The sequence below is a fragment of the Ostrinia furnacalis genome, unplaced genomic scaffold (genome assembly GCF_004193835.3).
Source record: "Ostrinia furnacalis isolate ACB-3 unplaced genomic scaffold, ASM419383v2 OfSCF1918, whole genome shotgun sequence".
Lineage (NCBI taxonomy): Eukaryota > Metazoa > Arthropoda > Insecta > Lepidoptera > Crambidae > Ostrinia > Ostrinia furnacalis.
The window spans coordinates 374,713-391,204 of NW_021132157.1; the positions used below are offsets into that span (position 1 = coordinate 374,713).

General features: G+C 38.9%; 1 protein-coding gene across 1 annotated transcript in view; it reads right to left on the bottom strand.

Moving 5' to 3' along the window:
• Nucleotides 1-2,552: 2,552 nt before the first annotated feature.
• Nucleotides 2,553-16,492, bottom strand: part of SCAP (SREBP cleavage activating protein) — a 39,606-nt gene continuing 25,666 nt past the window's right edge. Inside the window, exons 11-16 of the mRNA XM_028306368.1 lie at nucleotides 15,235-15,339; nucleotides 14,018-14,127; nucleotides 12,413-12,560; nucleotides 10,085-10,230; nucleotides 8,419-8,539; nucleotides 2,553-6,297 (exon numbers count right to left, since the gene is read on the bottom strand). Of these exons, the coding sequence (XP_028162169.1) occupies nucleotides 6,164-6,297; nucleotides 8,419-8,539; nucleotides 10,085-10,230; nucleotides 12,413-12,560; nucleotides 14,018-14,127; nucleotides 15,235-15,339 (764 nt within the window). The 3' untranslated portion in view covers nucleotides 2,553-6,163. The remainder of the gene's footprint in view (nucleotides 6,298-8,418; nucleotides 8,540-10,084; nucleotides 10,231-12,412; nucleotides 12,561-14,017; nucleotides 14,128-15,234; nucleotides 15,340-16,492) is intronic.

Sequence of the window (16,492 nt, forward strand, 5' to 3'; positions counted from 1 at the left end):
TCTTTGATCGTAATCTTCACAGGTCCCTCAACAGCTTGAGTGAGGTAGAGAAGCCTTAAAACAAAGGTTTGCTCTCACCACCAGATTTGACAATGTGCTGAATTTCTTAGTCAAATAAATATCTCAAAAGCGGCTGTTTGGTTAAGTAAATTAAATAAATATATAAAATAGCATTAAAGTGTATCACTAGTACTTAAAAAAATCTAGGTATTGAAGGGTGACTCGTACTGTGTGACTTTAGTATGCGACGAGCGGCCAGCTCTCTGACATCGTAAGAAGACTGCTATCAGGATACTCGTAATAGCTTTTTCTCCGGGTAACTAGTTCTTTAATCTTTCATAGGGTATCTGGCAGGCCTCTCGAGGCCATAATAATTTTAAACAGATGACGGGTGCCATCTTTGCATGATGGTTTTGTCTTAATCAAAAACCAGGAAGAAGCATAGACTTTAACCACAATAGTAGCCAGAGGTATCAAAATTTCTATTGGATTTTAAGTTTCTACAATACAAACGTAGTATTCGGTACGCTCGTGTGATCTAACGGGCATGTTACAATTCACCAGGAGAAATTATTGCGAGATTTTGTGAGAATACGCCTAATTACCGCCGAAGCAATTTAATGCAAGTTCTGCTGATCAGTACTCAGATAATTGGCCATTTCTGATCACATTTGTCCTTCAATTTGTTCAAATTTATAGATAGGCAGTTTCTCACAGCTTTTCCAGTAGACTATCTAACAAAGACGCGAGTCGCGAAAAGGGCCAGAAAAATTCTCTTCTCGCGCTCTCTCACGCCCTTATTAAAATTATAAACCCAAAGCCTGGCGTTTTTGTGTATTTTACATTGAAAATATAGCATATCAGTAAACGATTTGTGATAAAAAAATAGTATTTTTATTTAAATATTGCACAGATATGTGGCGCCTAAGTGAGGTCTAAAACCAACTTTTTTTATAAATTCAGTGTCGATGCGGAGGCAGTTACTCTAAACCGAATTGATTAATATTTTGCATGACTTCATTTAAGCCCTAAAGGCACAAAATTTTGACTATTACATTACAGATATCTGAAAAAAAAATTTTCGCTCCACCCTAGTGCACGCACAGACATTTGAACCGTTAGAAGAATCGTCAAAACGCGCAATTGCCATAAGAAATCGTAAATTACTGTAAATTCAAATATCAGTGTATCAATTCAAAATAAAAACGACTTGATACAGTACAGGTTACGTTTAATTTTCGGATGGAATTGAGAAATTCTAAAGTATTAAAATAGGCGCACACACTATGTTCATAGACTGAAAGGAACCATGTGGAAACAATATTATTTTCCTTTAATACTAACAATTTCATTAGTTACTTAAGGTCTGTTAAAAGTGCCATTTTAAGTACGGTTCCGTTCAGTTCTCTTGTCCTAAAGTTTAGAGTTCACTCGAGACGAGACGAATTATCTTCTGAAAGGGTGTTACTTGAAGTACAGTACTTGTACATCATATTAAACGTACTTAACCAAAGTACACAACAGTCCATGAAATAGTATAGTAATAATAACATAAGCATAACATTAAAACATCGTTTGTTTACTATTTTTATGCAATTTAAGATTTGTTGAATGTTTTTATTATTATTTCAGTTATCTTGTACACAAAGCGTTTCTGGTAAATAATTAGATGACTAAACTTTACATAAACGATAGTATTTATAGTTACATAGCGAACTGCTAAAATATTATCTGTTTTCTTAAATTGGTATAGGGTTTGACGCAATTTGTTCCATTCAACCTTGATCACGCAGCACTGTCCGACTTGGAATTCGAATAGGAGGACAGGAAAATAAAGAAACGGTATTTTTGTTTCAGTGTCAATTGCCTCTAACCCCATTAAAATCTGCAAAAATTAAGACTTCGTTGAACACTATGCATTTCTCTCGCAATTTAATATTTACTCTACTTCCTTTACCAAGATTCATATTTACTGTGCAGCTTCTGAATCAACCACAAGTGCATTACAGTTATTTGTGCCTTGTAAGAAATACAAAAGACAATTTTTAAGCGTATTACAGCTATTAACAGTTCTATCTGCACTTTGAAGCCTTACAAGTTCCGATTTCGCATAACGATATAAGGACAAATAACGCGTCACGGTGCAGGTGAAGCCGTAACATATAGAAGAAAAATTAACGTTATCACTAGTCGAAATTTATTATACAGGATGTTAGGTAAATGGGTATATGAGCCGACACTAGCCCATGTTAACATAGTCATATAAATGGTATGGTGAAGTCAAATTTGATATCATCATTTTAATATTTTTAATTTTCATACAAAATAAATTTTACAAAATCCGATTTATATAAAAATTAAAATAATTAAAAAGCAGATATCAATTTTCTGACTTTTCCATACCATTTATAATAAGACCATGTTAACATGGGCTAGTGTCGGCTCATATACCCATTTACCTAACACACTGTAGACTGTCATTAGTCTGTCAACGTGATCTTACAAACTTGATAGTGTGTAACCAGGCTTAAATTTTTAATATGTATTTTAAATGATATTTTATACTTATGAAATATCTTTATTGTTATATGTGTTTAAATTGATGAGAATGTTTATGTTTGTGTGAGGAATAAAATATTAGCCACCATGACTTGTCTTTTATAATGAAAATCCCGAATTCCCGAGCATAATATTGTTTTGATACATGTTTCGTATGAAGTCGGTTAAAGACTGTTGTTTGTTTTAGTACTTCATTCAGACTAGTAAAAGCCTACTTACATTGATTGTGTTAGTGACTTCTTAAACAACGTTTATTTAAAATTTAAAACGTTTATTTAAATCGTTTTGTTCAGAATATCATCTATTGTATGAAACGAATATAATAATTCTATTTCATTATAGTCGCAATTCACCGAAATTAATAACAAAGAAGTTTAACGTCATTAAAATTTATCATTGACTTGTATCGGCGATTTTCACAAGCTCCATGTTTGTATCGCTAACAATGCTATACTGAACGCAAAGACTCATGGCAGGCGGGGCCATAAGTAATTTTTGAAACAGGGATGCACACTTGCCAATATTTTATTAATAATTACGTACTATAAATAACGCTATGTGACGTCACCCATAACCAGTGTGAGTGCGAGATAAAACGTGATATGCACTGTTCTATTATTACACCGCCTACCACGAGTCTCTGCACCGAGTAAAATACAAGTATCGCTCTTTGCTAGCGCGTGTATATAATAAATGGTTTTGGATGGGTCAAGGCCACAGCTCACACTGCATTTTTAAGTCATATACTTTAATAGTCATACATCTCGATGTATATGACTGTTAAAAATGCAGTGTACCTATAGATCGAGATCTATTCTCGATGCGACATGGTCTAAGATCAGTACCTCTAGTACGAAAAACTTTCGAGTTCGTTTCGTTTGCGTATTCAAAGTGTCATCGAAAAATTTTGTATGAAAAATTAAACAGCGCCCCCTATATTATAGCCGCCCTAGGGGCGAAGAAGTTTTTCCTACTAGAGGTACCGAACTAGAAGCGATCTGCAACCATCTGTTTATTCATTTAAAGGTATTTTAAATCAATTTTAGCATGTTAAAAATATGTCGCGACTAAAAATAACCTGATGGGTGTAGGCTAATTCGGATCTTCTACTATTGTCTATTGCCGCATGGATGAAGATTTACATTAAATGTATTTTTTTAGGACTTCTAATAAGATTTGTGCGAATTGAAGTTCAATAAAGATCAATGGGACATTATGTGTGCGCTTTGTCCCCAGAACTGTAGCACTCTACCCTTTAATTACAAGCTTTTATATTAAACATGCTAATACTATAATTTTATTATATGACAGCTCAAGTCTGATATTTGTCTCAGAAAAAAGGTATGTCAAAAAATAAAAAATGATAATCAACCCTCAAAAAATACACATTAAATCACTTTTGACAAACATAAAATGGTATCACGACAGCTCAACCCCGGGACAAATCGACTCCTGCGACAACTAGACGACTGTGACAACTCGATTTTTTCAACACTCAACACTTTTGACTTACTTCAAACGGTGCCACGACTGCTGGAACCTACGACACTTCGACAACTCGATTAAATTAATTATAACCTACTTATTACATTAATTTTATTAGCATAGTCTATCATAATAAGGTAGGTATTAAAGTGCTACAGTTCTGGCGACGTTTTGTCCTATTGTTCTGGACGACAAGTCAAGGCCAATCATTATAGCCTCCGTTTAAACGAAACCGAGTATAGTCATGATATAATGTATACTATATTATTTTTTTATACAAAAAAACTTAAATTTAGACTAGAGCATAGGTTTATTAAACTGCAATTCTGCAGAAATAAATAATATAGAAAATAAATAAACTACACCGTAACCATTCGTTTTAAACAACGAATGCTTTATTTGTATGGAATAGGAAGGTGACATAGTAAATTGTATTAATAGCTTTAAATTGTTTTGTTCTTTTCGTTTTTGGATCATTCATTATGGAAGTTGCCATATAAACGGCATTGTTTATTAAAGGAGCGGTAGATATAGGAAGGTGTGGTTGTTGGACAAATTTGACAAAAAATTGCAGGCTCGTATTATGAAAGAAAGCACAAGATTTAAATTAAACTGGATTACAAAACAGACTAAATCTATGAATTTTTGGTTCATATTTTGGTCATTTCATGATACGGGCTATAAACTGGGTTTAGGTCAAACGGGCATGGATGGAACTGGTAGGTAGACCAATCCCAAAGGTAAAACAAATGGGAACTACCCTTTTGGTTTGATATGAACTAAATCTACCACGGCGTTTAGGAAGAACTCGGGAAAATGCACTAACTATTGATGAACTAAATTTTGAGGAAGCACTTCAATTGACATTATAGTCACTATTTTGATGTGATGCATTGTAAAATTGGATATTAGACAGTTGGTAACCCATCGTACATAGAAACAAATAAATTAATATAAATCTAGAATTAGATAAGCTTTGATCTTTGATGGTTACGGATACAAAACTGTTCGTTTAAAAATATGCATTAATTTTGAATTATTGTCGTGCTAGTATGGTTAGGTTAGTCATGAATCATAACGGTCTATCCGAATACATACGAGATACTGATAAGATTAATTATGGTAGTCAGCGACAAGCTGACATTATAATAACAGTCCTACCAAATTAAAAAAAATCTCTCGCCAATTTTAAACTTAATATTTAGATACTGATCGTATTTAGATTGATGAATTAATTTTATCCAAAATAGGTTAAAATCTTGGTAGGCACACTTTTTATTTCATCATTAATTTGTCAACGTGATATGCTAGATTTACCAAAACAGTAAATAATAAAACAATAACTGATCCTTTAACTTGTTACTTTAAATATTCTTTAATGATTAAGAGAGCCATTTAATTATTTTAAAATATATTTGTGTTGCGTATTAAACAAGTTACTTATCCCTAAAATAACGATAATGCTACTTTCATAGCTACAAAGAAAACATTGTATTTGAATGTGATATAAAGTTGCAACATCGAAAAAACTACATCGGACCGGTAATTCATATAACAATAAATATACATTTTTGGAACTATAAATACATTTAAATTTGTAATCGTCAACGATACAAACAATATATTATTTCTGAAGATTAGTAAGACACAGTGAAAGTCTTTCGTTTTTGTTTGTTTGGTTGGATAGTAAGTTACAGCGTAGTATAAAGTTCATATCAGACTTATAAACTCGGAAAGGGATCAACACCATCGCCTTTCGCGCGCTGTCAATCGCGAGGCGAGGCGTTTACGTTACGGTGCGGATAAGTGGGCGTTGCAGTATGGAGTTTCATAGAAAGAATACTGACCACCTCGAGTTGATACGGTTACGATCCCTTTCCGGGTTGATAAATGTGCGACGTCCTTTTGTTACCTAAACGGTATGATAGTTACAGGTCGCGCAACGAGAGTTGAGATCATTACACAAGCAAGGTTTTGTATCTGTATACGCTTGACATGCTGAAGTCTTGCGTATTCTGACTATATTTTCTGTATTCAAATATTGCACCTGTGTGAGTGTGTGTACACCTCAACATTTGTTGCGCGACCAATACTGTTTGAGTCGGATATGTAATGTAACTCAGTCGCATTTTGTGCTGGCGAGGCTGGACACCAAAGGGAACCTTACTATTCGCAGCTGGTTGGCGTAGTCACACACGATCGCATCTTTCAGAGGCAGGATCTGTCGCACAAATATGCACCCGTCGCTCTGGCCTGTAGACAAAATCATTTATTTTTGTTTATAAATATTAGGAGAACTAGCGGCCGCCCGCGAATTCTTACGCGTGGACCCCGTTTTAGCCTTTTAGGGGTTGAATTTTGTCAAATCCGTTCTTAGCGGATGTTTAAGTGAAAATTATTTATTTTTGAATATAATTATACTTGTGTTATGAACGTTAAAATAAAAAAAGAGGACTTCTTGCTTCATTTTGGAAATAATGAATTTCTGACAACTTACCAAACAATTAAAACAGCGCTAGATCGTTTATAAAGAGTGTCTAAATCGCACTAAAGTAATGTGTACGGATGCAGTATGGTTAAGTTCAACATAGCGAGTGTTATTTAATGCCAAAATCGCAAAATGTTATGCGTATACATCGATGATATTTTGTATGTAAATAATTCGAAACAAAACTCTTTTTTTCTCTTAACTCCAGGGATAGATTTCAGTGCGCTTCGGTTTACACATTAGGCCTGAGGAACAAAATGCACTATGGGTTGATTCTGGGCAACACTTGGTCCAGACCCTGGCACTGTCCTTTTCATCGTCCACGTATTTTGCTAAAATAATTTGTTTCAATGATTAATTTCAAACTTGTATAATCGTGAGAATAAAGTTGGTTTCATGAGCTTGTGAAATGATGTGTATGATATTATGAACACGTAAGTGATTATGGTGTAATTGTGAATGAAAGTGTTTGTTTACATTTGTGCTGGATTCTAAAAAATCAAGGTTAAAATTTTATTTATATTTTTCTTGTATGTAATTACTAGACATCGGATTATATGCACTATCAAAATGCCAAAATATGCATGCAAATATGCACTAAAAAAGGGCGAAATATGCACAAAATATGCACAATCAAAAAAACATTATTAGAATTAACTTTATTTTCACAATACATAATTAATTAATTATATAGGTACTTATTGGTTGTAATTCTTGTGACAATATACAATAACATATTTTTCAAGGTTTTCTGGCGCAAATTTGTGACGTTTGTCACTTAAAACTAATTTATATGCTGAAAATGACCTTTCAACGTCCACTGACGTTACCGGACAGAACTTAAAATTTGGCGCCATTTCTGCCGAGACCTCTTCAGGCAGAATTTGACTGGTGCCGTTGATAAATGCGTTAACTTTTTTTTATTTCTTCGAGACACGGATTTTTATACAAANCCCCCCCCCCGGATGAAGGTTACTTTTTATTCAAAAAGGTTACATTTTTTATATTTCTGGTAATTTCTCTGGCAACACTGGTATGGATCGCTCTCAATGTGCTCTCGCAGTGCGTGCGAAGGCGATGTGTTGATGTTTGGTGTGGGGACGGCGGCGAAGTACAACACGTCTAACACGTATAAATACTAAAATAAGCACTGTCAATGAAAAAGTACCAAAATATGCAATAACGCTATAAAAATAGCATTATATGCGTTTGCATATGCAATAATGCAAATGCATATAATCCGATGTCTAGTAATTACCAACCTCTGCGATTATACAAAACCACATCCTGTATTTTTAATTCTGTGATTCTTTTTGTTTATTTTGTGTCGCATAAAAATTTTCTATTTCTACAAATACACTCGACATCAAATAAATCGCACCTCCCGCGACAAGCACTTTCAAACGTATGCATCCCCACTTCCCACCAATATTGTCACCATTTAAAAGCCTAGTTCTAAACATCATTTCATTAAAAGAAAGGTTTTTACCCCAAAAATGTGTCTTTATACGGATCCAGTCACATCTTCAAAAAATTGTTAGTTACGCTTGAGCCAACTTTTATGGCTATAAAACTGTTAAGTTGGGATTAATCGCTATCCATCTGTTAAAGAGGACACGTGTGATTATTATTTGGTTTTATAACCATACAATTTGGTCTAATTGATCCCAGAGGTGAGCTCAAAGTGAGGTCTTTTTTCAAGTCACATTTATGGTATAGATTAATCATTTATTAAGAAATTAAATGTGTTTTTCTTTAAGGATATTTATTGGGTCTTCAAATAACACCAATATTGTTGGGGCACCATGATTGTGTCAGAAAAAAATCTATAAAGTTCGCGTCGCGGAAGGTGCGGTTTATTTGACGTTGAGTGTAGTTTGTCTTACCGAAGAGCACCCTGCGGATGACGTCGCCGCTGCTGAGGTCGTACGCGGTGAGGCCGCTCCGGTCGCCCATCACCAGCATCGTGTGCGTCAGCGGCAGCATGCGGCTCATGTAGTTGAGGCCCTGTAAACGTTACAAGCAAACACGTATACAGACTGGAATTTTGTAATGTCTCTTAATAGGTAATGCAGATAGAAAATTTTGTTGGGATTTCTACTTGCGAAGGACGAGTATTTTACTTAGAGTTTTGAACTTTTGCACAATGAAACAATACTTTTGACTCAAATTAATCATTTACTTTTAAAAAGAAATAGAACGGTATTCAAAGATTTCCAAAAATTTGCTTGCCACATCCGGGAATAGAACCGACTAAAATCTGTTAAAAAATACACCCTGTATTTTTATTGCATCGTTTGTTACGATATAATATCTCTGTAACAAACTTTATAAATCAAATGAAAGGAAAACCATAAAATCAACCATAAGGTCAAGCGGCAACTCAAAGGCAGCTGTCGCTAACTTGCAAGCAGGAACGTGCAGCGGCAAGATATTTTGCATAGGTACAATCAAAATTAAATACACCCGCCATAAAGTTAATATAACTAGTGGAATAGAGCAAAAAAGAACTGAGCGAGCGAGATGTCACTAGCAGCAACACTGTGATAAAGAGTTGCGTGATGCCATCATCGTCACGATAACAGAACCGTTTTTTGCAACTATTTGACAGTTCAAAGTCACGTAGTGGCACCCTGAAAATTTGAACTCTGATGTATTTTCAGAATTCGTGAAATCGTGGATGTTTATGAGTAATAGTGCTTCAGAAATGTGGCAACTGGTTCAGTGATTGATTTATGGTACAAAAAAGTGAACTAATCCTGACACTGACACGCAAGTGTCATCCAAATTGGTTTCGTTTGACAGCTAGTGGTTTTAAACTATTATGTTGCATTTTTTACTATAAAATTATCACTTCACGGGAAATTCGCTCGCCAAAAGATATTATATATATTACCTCTTCAGACGCCGGGTGTCTATAAGATCGATTGCAGCTGTGGTAGTTCCTATATAGGACAAACTAAGCGGTCTATAGCTGAAAGAGTCAAAGAACACATAGCTGCTGTAAGGAACCAACAGACGTGCAAATCTGCGATAGCTGAACATTTGTTAACTTCGGACGTTAATCACTGGATGGAACTTCATGACCCGAAAATCCTCTCAACTGATAGGCATTACCATGTTAGGTTGATACGTAAAGCCATTGAAATTAAAAAGCATAAGAATTTCAATCGAGAAGATGGATTTAACCTATCATCAGCGTGGAATCCGGTGATAACGAAGTACAAATCGCGTTCTAGGCCGTCTCAGAGAAACCCGGACACTGTTAGTGTAGTTTGTCGGACTGACTGTACCACTGACGAAAATATTGTGCAAATGCGGGTGGGTGAAGAAAACTCATCGCGCCGGAGCAGACGACGCCGCATCTCTTCAGTCTGCCCGCGACCATGACTTTTGCAACCGAGCCGAAACGTCGGGAGGGTAAATATTATTTACCGTTAAAATAGATATTGTTGCAATAAATCCCGTGAAGTGATAATTTTATAGCTAGTGGTTGTTGCTAAATTCCGAAGGAATATTAACTTTATGGCAACGTCTACGAGCGCGACTCACGATGTGCACGGAGTTCAGCATGTGTCCCTGGAAGCGGTCCCAGATGCAGAGCCGCTCGTCCGCGCCCGCAGACACGACGTACGACGCAGTGTAGGCCAGTGACGTCACCGCGCCGTCGTGAGCTTGCATACTGTACAGGCATGCGCCTGCAACGAAACACACCTTCAATGCTTATGATACACTACTTTTTCAGGTTCCGTAGTTCTGACAAGGAAACCTTTAGTTTCGTTATGACTGTCTGTCCAAGGTTTTGCTTGGAAACATCTCTAGTGCCAATGTTTCCTAGCAAAACCTTGGATCGTTATATTTTTTCTTGAAAATTCATGAAAAGTAGTATTATTATGAATTTTTCCAGATTTGTCAGTTTTTAGAGGATGAGGGGTCCCCCTTAAGATACATCAGTTAGTTTAAGAATACGCCCGTATTCACGAACATTACTTTGAGGTCTCACAGTGCGCGTAGACGCACAGGGTGACACACGAACCAATCACAGAGCTCTATTCAACGCTGTGTTTCACTTAAGCAAGAATCGTTTGTGAATATGGGCGATAGTCATTCAACTCATGTATAGCCTGACCAGGAACATAAAAACCCTCGCCATGTTGCGGAAAACTAATGGTACTAATTTCTTTTAATGGCAACAGTAACTGAAAACTTCATTGACATGTCACCTTGCATGTCAGTCTATTGTTGTCAAAGTGTAAACAAACTTTATTTTAAATGTTTGCAATTGATTTTGTGACTTAAATTGCTAAAATATTTTTATAGTCGTGAAAGAAAAGTGGTTCACGATATAGCCTGACCAGGAACATAAAAACCCTCGCCATGTTGCGGAAAACTAATGGTACTAATTTCTTTTAATGGCAACAGTAACTGAAAACTTCATTGACATGTCACCTTGCATGTCAGTCTATTGTTGTCAAAGTGTAAACAAACTTTATTTTAAATGTTTGCAATTGATTTTGTGAATTAAATTGCTAAAATATTTTTATAGTCGTGAAAGAAAAGTGGTTCACGATGTGTTAATGTATTTGTCGAAGAGAAATACTAAGGGTTCGGACAATATTTTCATTGAATAATGTTTCCGACAAAGGTTGTCAAATTGACTGACATGTTTATCGTATAGTACAGTCCACTATGAAAATTAGCTGTAGTCTGTTTCAACTACCTATTTTAAAGTTTTTGTCACTTTCTAAGTTTTGAATTTGATGGAATTGGGAAAGAAGTACCGAGTTTGAAGCGTTCATGAGCAGACATTGCAGTTGAATATTCAAGTTCTGAATTTGATTATTGATGAATAATAAAATAAATCCTACTAGCTCGATTGATGGTTTCATTTAATTTATTTAAACCAGGTTACTTTTAATAATATTTTTCGTTAATTTATGAAAATATCAAATTAACCCGTAATCCTGAATCCTGATACATAAATTTAGCCTATTAATTTAACACATGTACGACTGTACTCAGTGTTGCACTATCAAATGCAATTGAAGCGCCTCTATGCCAGGGTTTTTATGTTCCTGGTCAGGCTATATTATAACATTTCTTATTTAATAAAAAATCCTTAGAAGAAAATTTTAAAAGTGACTTTAGATGAAGTAATTGCTTGCTTCTGAAATATATTGTGTTAACGACGGACAACTACGGAAGTTTTATCGGAGGCCTTTAGCAAGTGTCAAGTAAGATTGTCAAGACAAATAAATTTCATAATAGTGTCTACTAGTGTGCAGGTCCCAGACGTGGACGTGGCACGGTCGATGAAGCAGCATAGCTCGCACATAGCCTAGCTACTCCTGTCTGTCGCTGTATAGCAAACTAGCTTTCCGCAAGCGGCTTCGCCCCGAAGCGAAACCCTATTTTTTTCCAAAATAAAATATAGCCTATGTTACTCGTGGATAATGTAGCTGTCGAATGGTGAAAGATTTTTAAAAACGGTCCAGTAGTTTTTGAGCCTATTCATTACAACCAAACAAAGTTTTCCTCTTTATAATATTAGTGTAGATGTAATATTAGTGCTGCGTACCAGTGTGCAGGTCCCAGACGCAAAGCAGGCCGTCCTGCGAGCCGCTGCCGACGACGGTGGGCGTGGCGCGGTCGATGAAGCAGCGTAGCTCGCACAGTCTAGCTACTCCTGTCTGTCGCTGTATTGCTAATGTAATATTGCTGCTGCGTACCGGTGTGCAGGTCCCAGACGCAAAGCAGGCCGTCCTGCGAGCCGCTGCCGGCGACGGTGGGCGTGGCGCGGTCGATGAAGCAGCATAGCTCGCACACACTAGCCACTCCTGTCTGTCGCTGTATTGCTAATGTAATATTGCTGCTGCGTACCGGTGTGCAGGTCCCAGACGCAAAGCAGGCCGTCCTGCGAGCCGCTGCCGGCGACGGTGGGCGTGGCGCGGTCGATGAAGCAGCTGGTGATGGGCCCGCAGTGCCCGTGCAGAGTGAACAGCGCGCTCAGGTCTGCGCTCGAGAACACCTGCACATCAACACATCTTAGGAGTTAGGTCGTTGGAATAGGACCCATTTTCCCAACAAAAATGTAGTCTGATATGCTGTTGACTGTATTCTCATATAAGGACCTAGCTGATCACAATCATTAATTAAGGACAGTACACAGCACAATATCAATTTATATTCAAACAAAGCAATTTTTTTTTCCCTAGATTGTCGTAAAACGCCACTAAGGGGCAAATATGCGAAATTAAGGCCTTCCCAACCCAGCTAGCCAACATAGGCTTTCCCAAATTGGTCGGTTGGCAGCTGCTTGCATCCAGCGCCTTCCTGCTACCTTTATGAGGTTGTCGGTCCCATGCTGCGCTTGAAGGTGTCAGCACGTGACTTCTATTACAGCCCAATCCGCCGTCAGGTATATGTGCTATATGCACTGGCCATTTCTACTTCGATATGCAAATCTATCGGGCTATATCAGCTCCATTATCCATTTGCTTGTTGTAATTTAGAGAGGGTCGCGTGAAGATTAAGGCCGCTTTCTGACATCAGCACGCTTGGCATACGCGGCACCGAAAGTTTACCGAGCGCTACTTCGAAGGAGCGTTCCTCATTGGCGCGCGGCACTGACTCAATAATATGCGTAATGTGTATGACGATCGTGCGTTTGGCGTGAGGCTTAGTGTGCGTTTACATTAAACGTATTGATATTAACTGCGTAAAAAATTACATTAAATGTTACTTATTGTGCAGCGCCCCTAGTGGATACTTTCAAGAACTAAAATCTTTATAGATTTTTTGACGCACTCGATATCGAATACGTTTGATGTAAACTCACACTACGCCCCCTGATATCGATCCGCTGCCGCGCCGACAAGTCAGAAAGCGGTCTAAATTAGGGATGTTATAGATATTGTAGTTTCGGTTATGGATACGGTTGCGGATATAGGAATAATATTATACCGGTTACGGATATCTTTTTATTTCGGATATCCGAACGTTTCAGTTACGGTTACGGATATATGTGCTTTAGAATGCAATTTGCAATAGTTGTCCAACACGGTTCATTCATGGCCGCACGCTTTACATCGAATAAATAATAATAAAAAAATAAAAATTGATACTACAGTCTGGTCCGGGAGCACGTAGAGTTTTGCACACACACTGCGGGCGCCCGTCCCGCAGTCGCGATAGCAATATAATTACGCACGAGCGATAAGGATGGGTAGCTTGGGGTCATTGGACAAAATTCTACGTGCTCCCGGACCAGACTATAGATGGCATTATAAAGGTAAATCAGGCTGTTATGCCTTTACATATTATAATGCTATACAAAAAACAATTTAAACTGCCTACATCCGAAACTATCCGAAACTTTTGAATCGGTTACGGTTACGGTTTCGGATATCCGAAAGTTTCGGTTGCGGTTACGGATATCCATAACATCCCTGGTCTAGATGCCAAATGCCAACTGTCCGTCGTTACCTTGAGCACGTGGTCCTGTCCGCCGGTGAGCACGCGGCCGCCTTCGGAGTGCATCTCGGTGATGGGCTGCTGGTGCGGCCTGCAGTGCGCCAGCCGCACGCACACCACCTCTGCGGACCAGTGGGATTCCAGATTTGACACCACTAATCCATCTATACTAATATTATCAATGCGAAACTAACTCTGTCTGTCTGTCTGTCCCGCTTTCACGACTAAACCACTGAACTGATTTTGATGAAAAGACTACCGGAAATTGGCGTCATTTTTTTCGCGCGGCCATCGACCAAACCTTGTTTTTTAGTTACAAAATAGTGTAATAAACCAAACTTACTATGACATGTTATACCTCTAAACTTAGTCTGAACTGAGTTACGAGTGTTAAAAGTTTGATGATTTTACATATTATTAAGTTTGCCTTTTGCGCGCAAGTTTTGTAAGAAATTGCAACAAAATAGTGACATTGTATGTGTAAACAAACAATACCATCCATTAAAGGCTCCAGACATCAGTATGGAGCAGAATCTGCGCAATTAAAAAATAGCGCAATATTTTTTTGCTATTTCTAGTATGTAAAATCATCAAACTTCTAATGCTCGTAACTCAGTTCAGACTGAGTTTAGAGGTATACATGACATAGTAAGTTTGGTTTATTACACTATTTTGTAATCAAAAACCAAAGTTTGGTCGATGGCCGCGCGAAAAAAAAAGACGCCGCCTTCCATACAAAATCTGGCATTGCCATTTGGCATAGAGATAGTTTGAGTCCCGGGAAAGGACGTAGGATAGTTTTTATCCCGGTTTTTGAAACAAGGACGCGCGCGATAAAGTTTTTCTGTGACAGACAAAATTCCACGCGGGCGAAGCCGCGGGCGGAAAGCTAGTAGGGAATATGCAAGCCTTTTTATGTTCTCACATTTCAATCAAACAGTGCTTTTATTTAACAATAATTTCAAAGGGTCCCTAAGATATCTCAGAACGTCATTGGTCATGTTAGAACGACACACAGCCCCATACAAGTTACTATGGGCGGTATCACTGCGAGCACAAAGGCGGCTCGCAGTAGGATTCAGGAGCTCGCAGCCAGATACGCGATGACCGTGGACGAGCCGTACTCACTTCAAGGTTGGACACGTTACATGCAACGTTACGTGCTACATAGCAGGTGAGTACCCTGCCTAAGAATGTTAATCGGAGTTTAGTTTTTATCTAAACATTACCTTCTCCGTCGGAGATGTCGGCGCCGTAGGCGAAGCTCATGCGCGCGGGCGCTTGCTCCTCAGCGCACGCGCGCAGCGAACCCGCCGAGCCCGTGCGTTTGTGCGCTAAAGGAACAACACAATATGTATTAAGATTAGAAAGAAAGATACATTTATTACAATGGACATCACACAAATACAGGCAATTACATAGACATGACAGGGGCACATAATAATGGAAGAAAAAAAAATAGAAACGAGAGTAAACTGAGCAGTGCCACCCATTCACCTACAAGATGCCCACTGCAACGGGACCCCACTCAGTATATGCCGTGGCCCACTGTGACGAAGGCCACGGCGCTGGTTTTCAGTGCGTCCCATGCCGAGTGAGGGTCACGGACCATTGGTAAAATAAATAAAATAGTAAGCTGCATAAAATTGTCCACATAAACATTAGCTTAGAGATTAGCTAGAGAAATTAGTAGGATGTCTTCGTAATTGACCATCAAATTAAATAAATAAGATGGCGTGTGTCGCATTAGGCGATGGATTACGCCGCGGTTGATACAACCAGTGATCGAGAAAGGAGATTGCGACCGCTACCTAACTTAGTCTACGGGCACGAAACAGGCGACGGTCGAGCGATAGGCGGGGCGAGGCGATGAGGAATAGTATAGCGATGGCCCCGCTCCGCCGCCTGTTTCGTGCGCGTCACCATAAGGTGTCATGTTTTAGTATCACCGCATACTCGCTTCGCCTCGTTCGGCAACGTTTCCAAGTGATACTGGGCAACATCAGGCCGAAGGGGACTCGGAGCGCAGGGAATGGCTGATTTCATAATATTGATTATATGAAAATAAAATATTTATTGGAGGCTTGTATACGACAAAAGATGCAAAACTGTCAACGGTTGCGCAGTTTCTGACAGACTACAAGTCCCTACAGAGCTACAAGTGGCTCACTGCGGCGGTGCGCGGTGCTGAAGCGCCAGTCGACGTGCGCGCCCGAGGCCGCGTTGTAGGCGTCGAGCCGCAGCAGCGTCAGCGCGCCCGCCAGCGAGCCGCTCGCGTGTCCCTACAGAGCTACAAGTGGCTCACTGCGGCGGTGCGCGGTGCTGAAGCGCCAGTCGACGTGCGCGCCCGAGGCCGCGTTGTAGGCGTCGAGCCGCAGCAGCGTCAGCGCGCCCGCCAGCGAGCCGCTCGCGTGTCCCTACAGAGCTACAAGTGGCTCACTGCGGCGGTGCGCGGTGCTGAAGCGCCAGTCGACGTGCGCGCCCGAG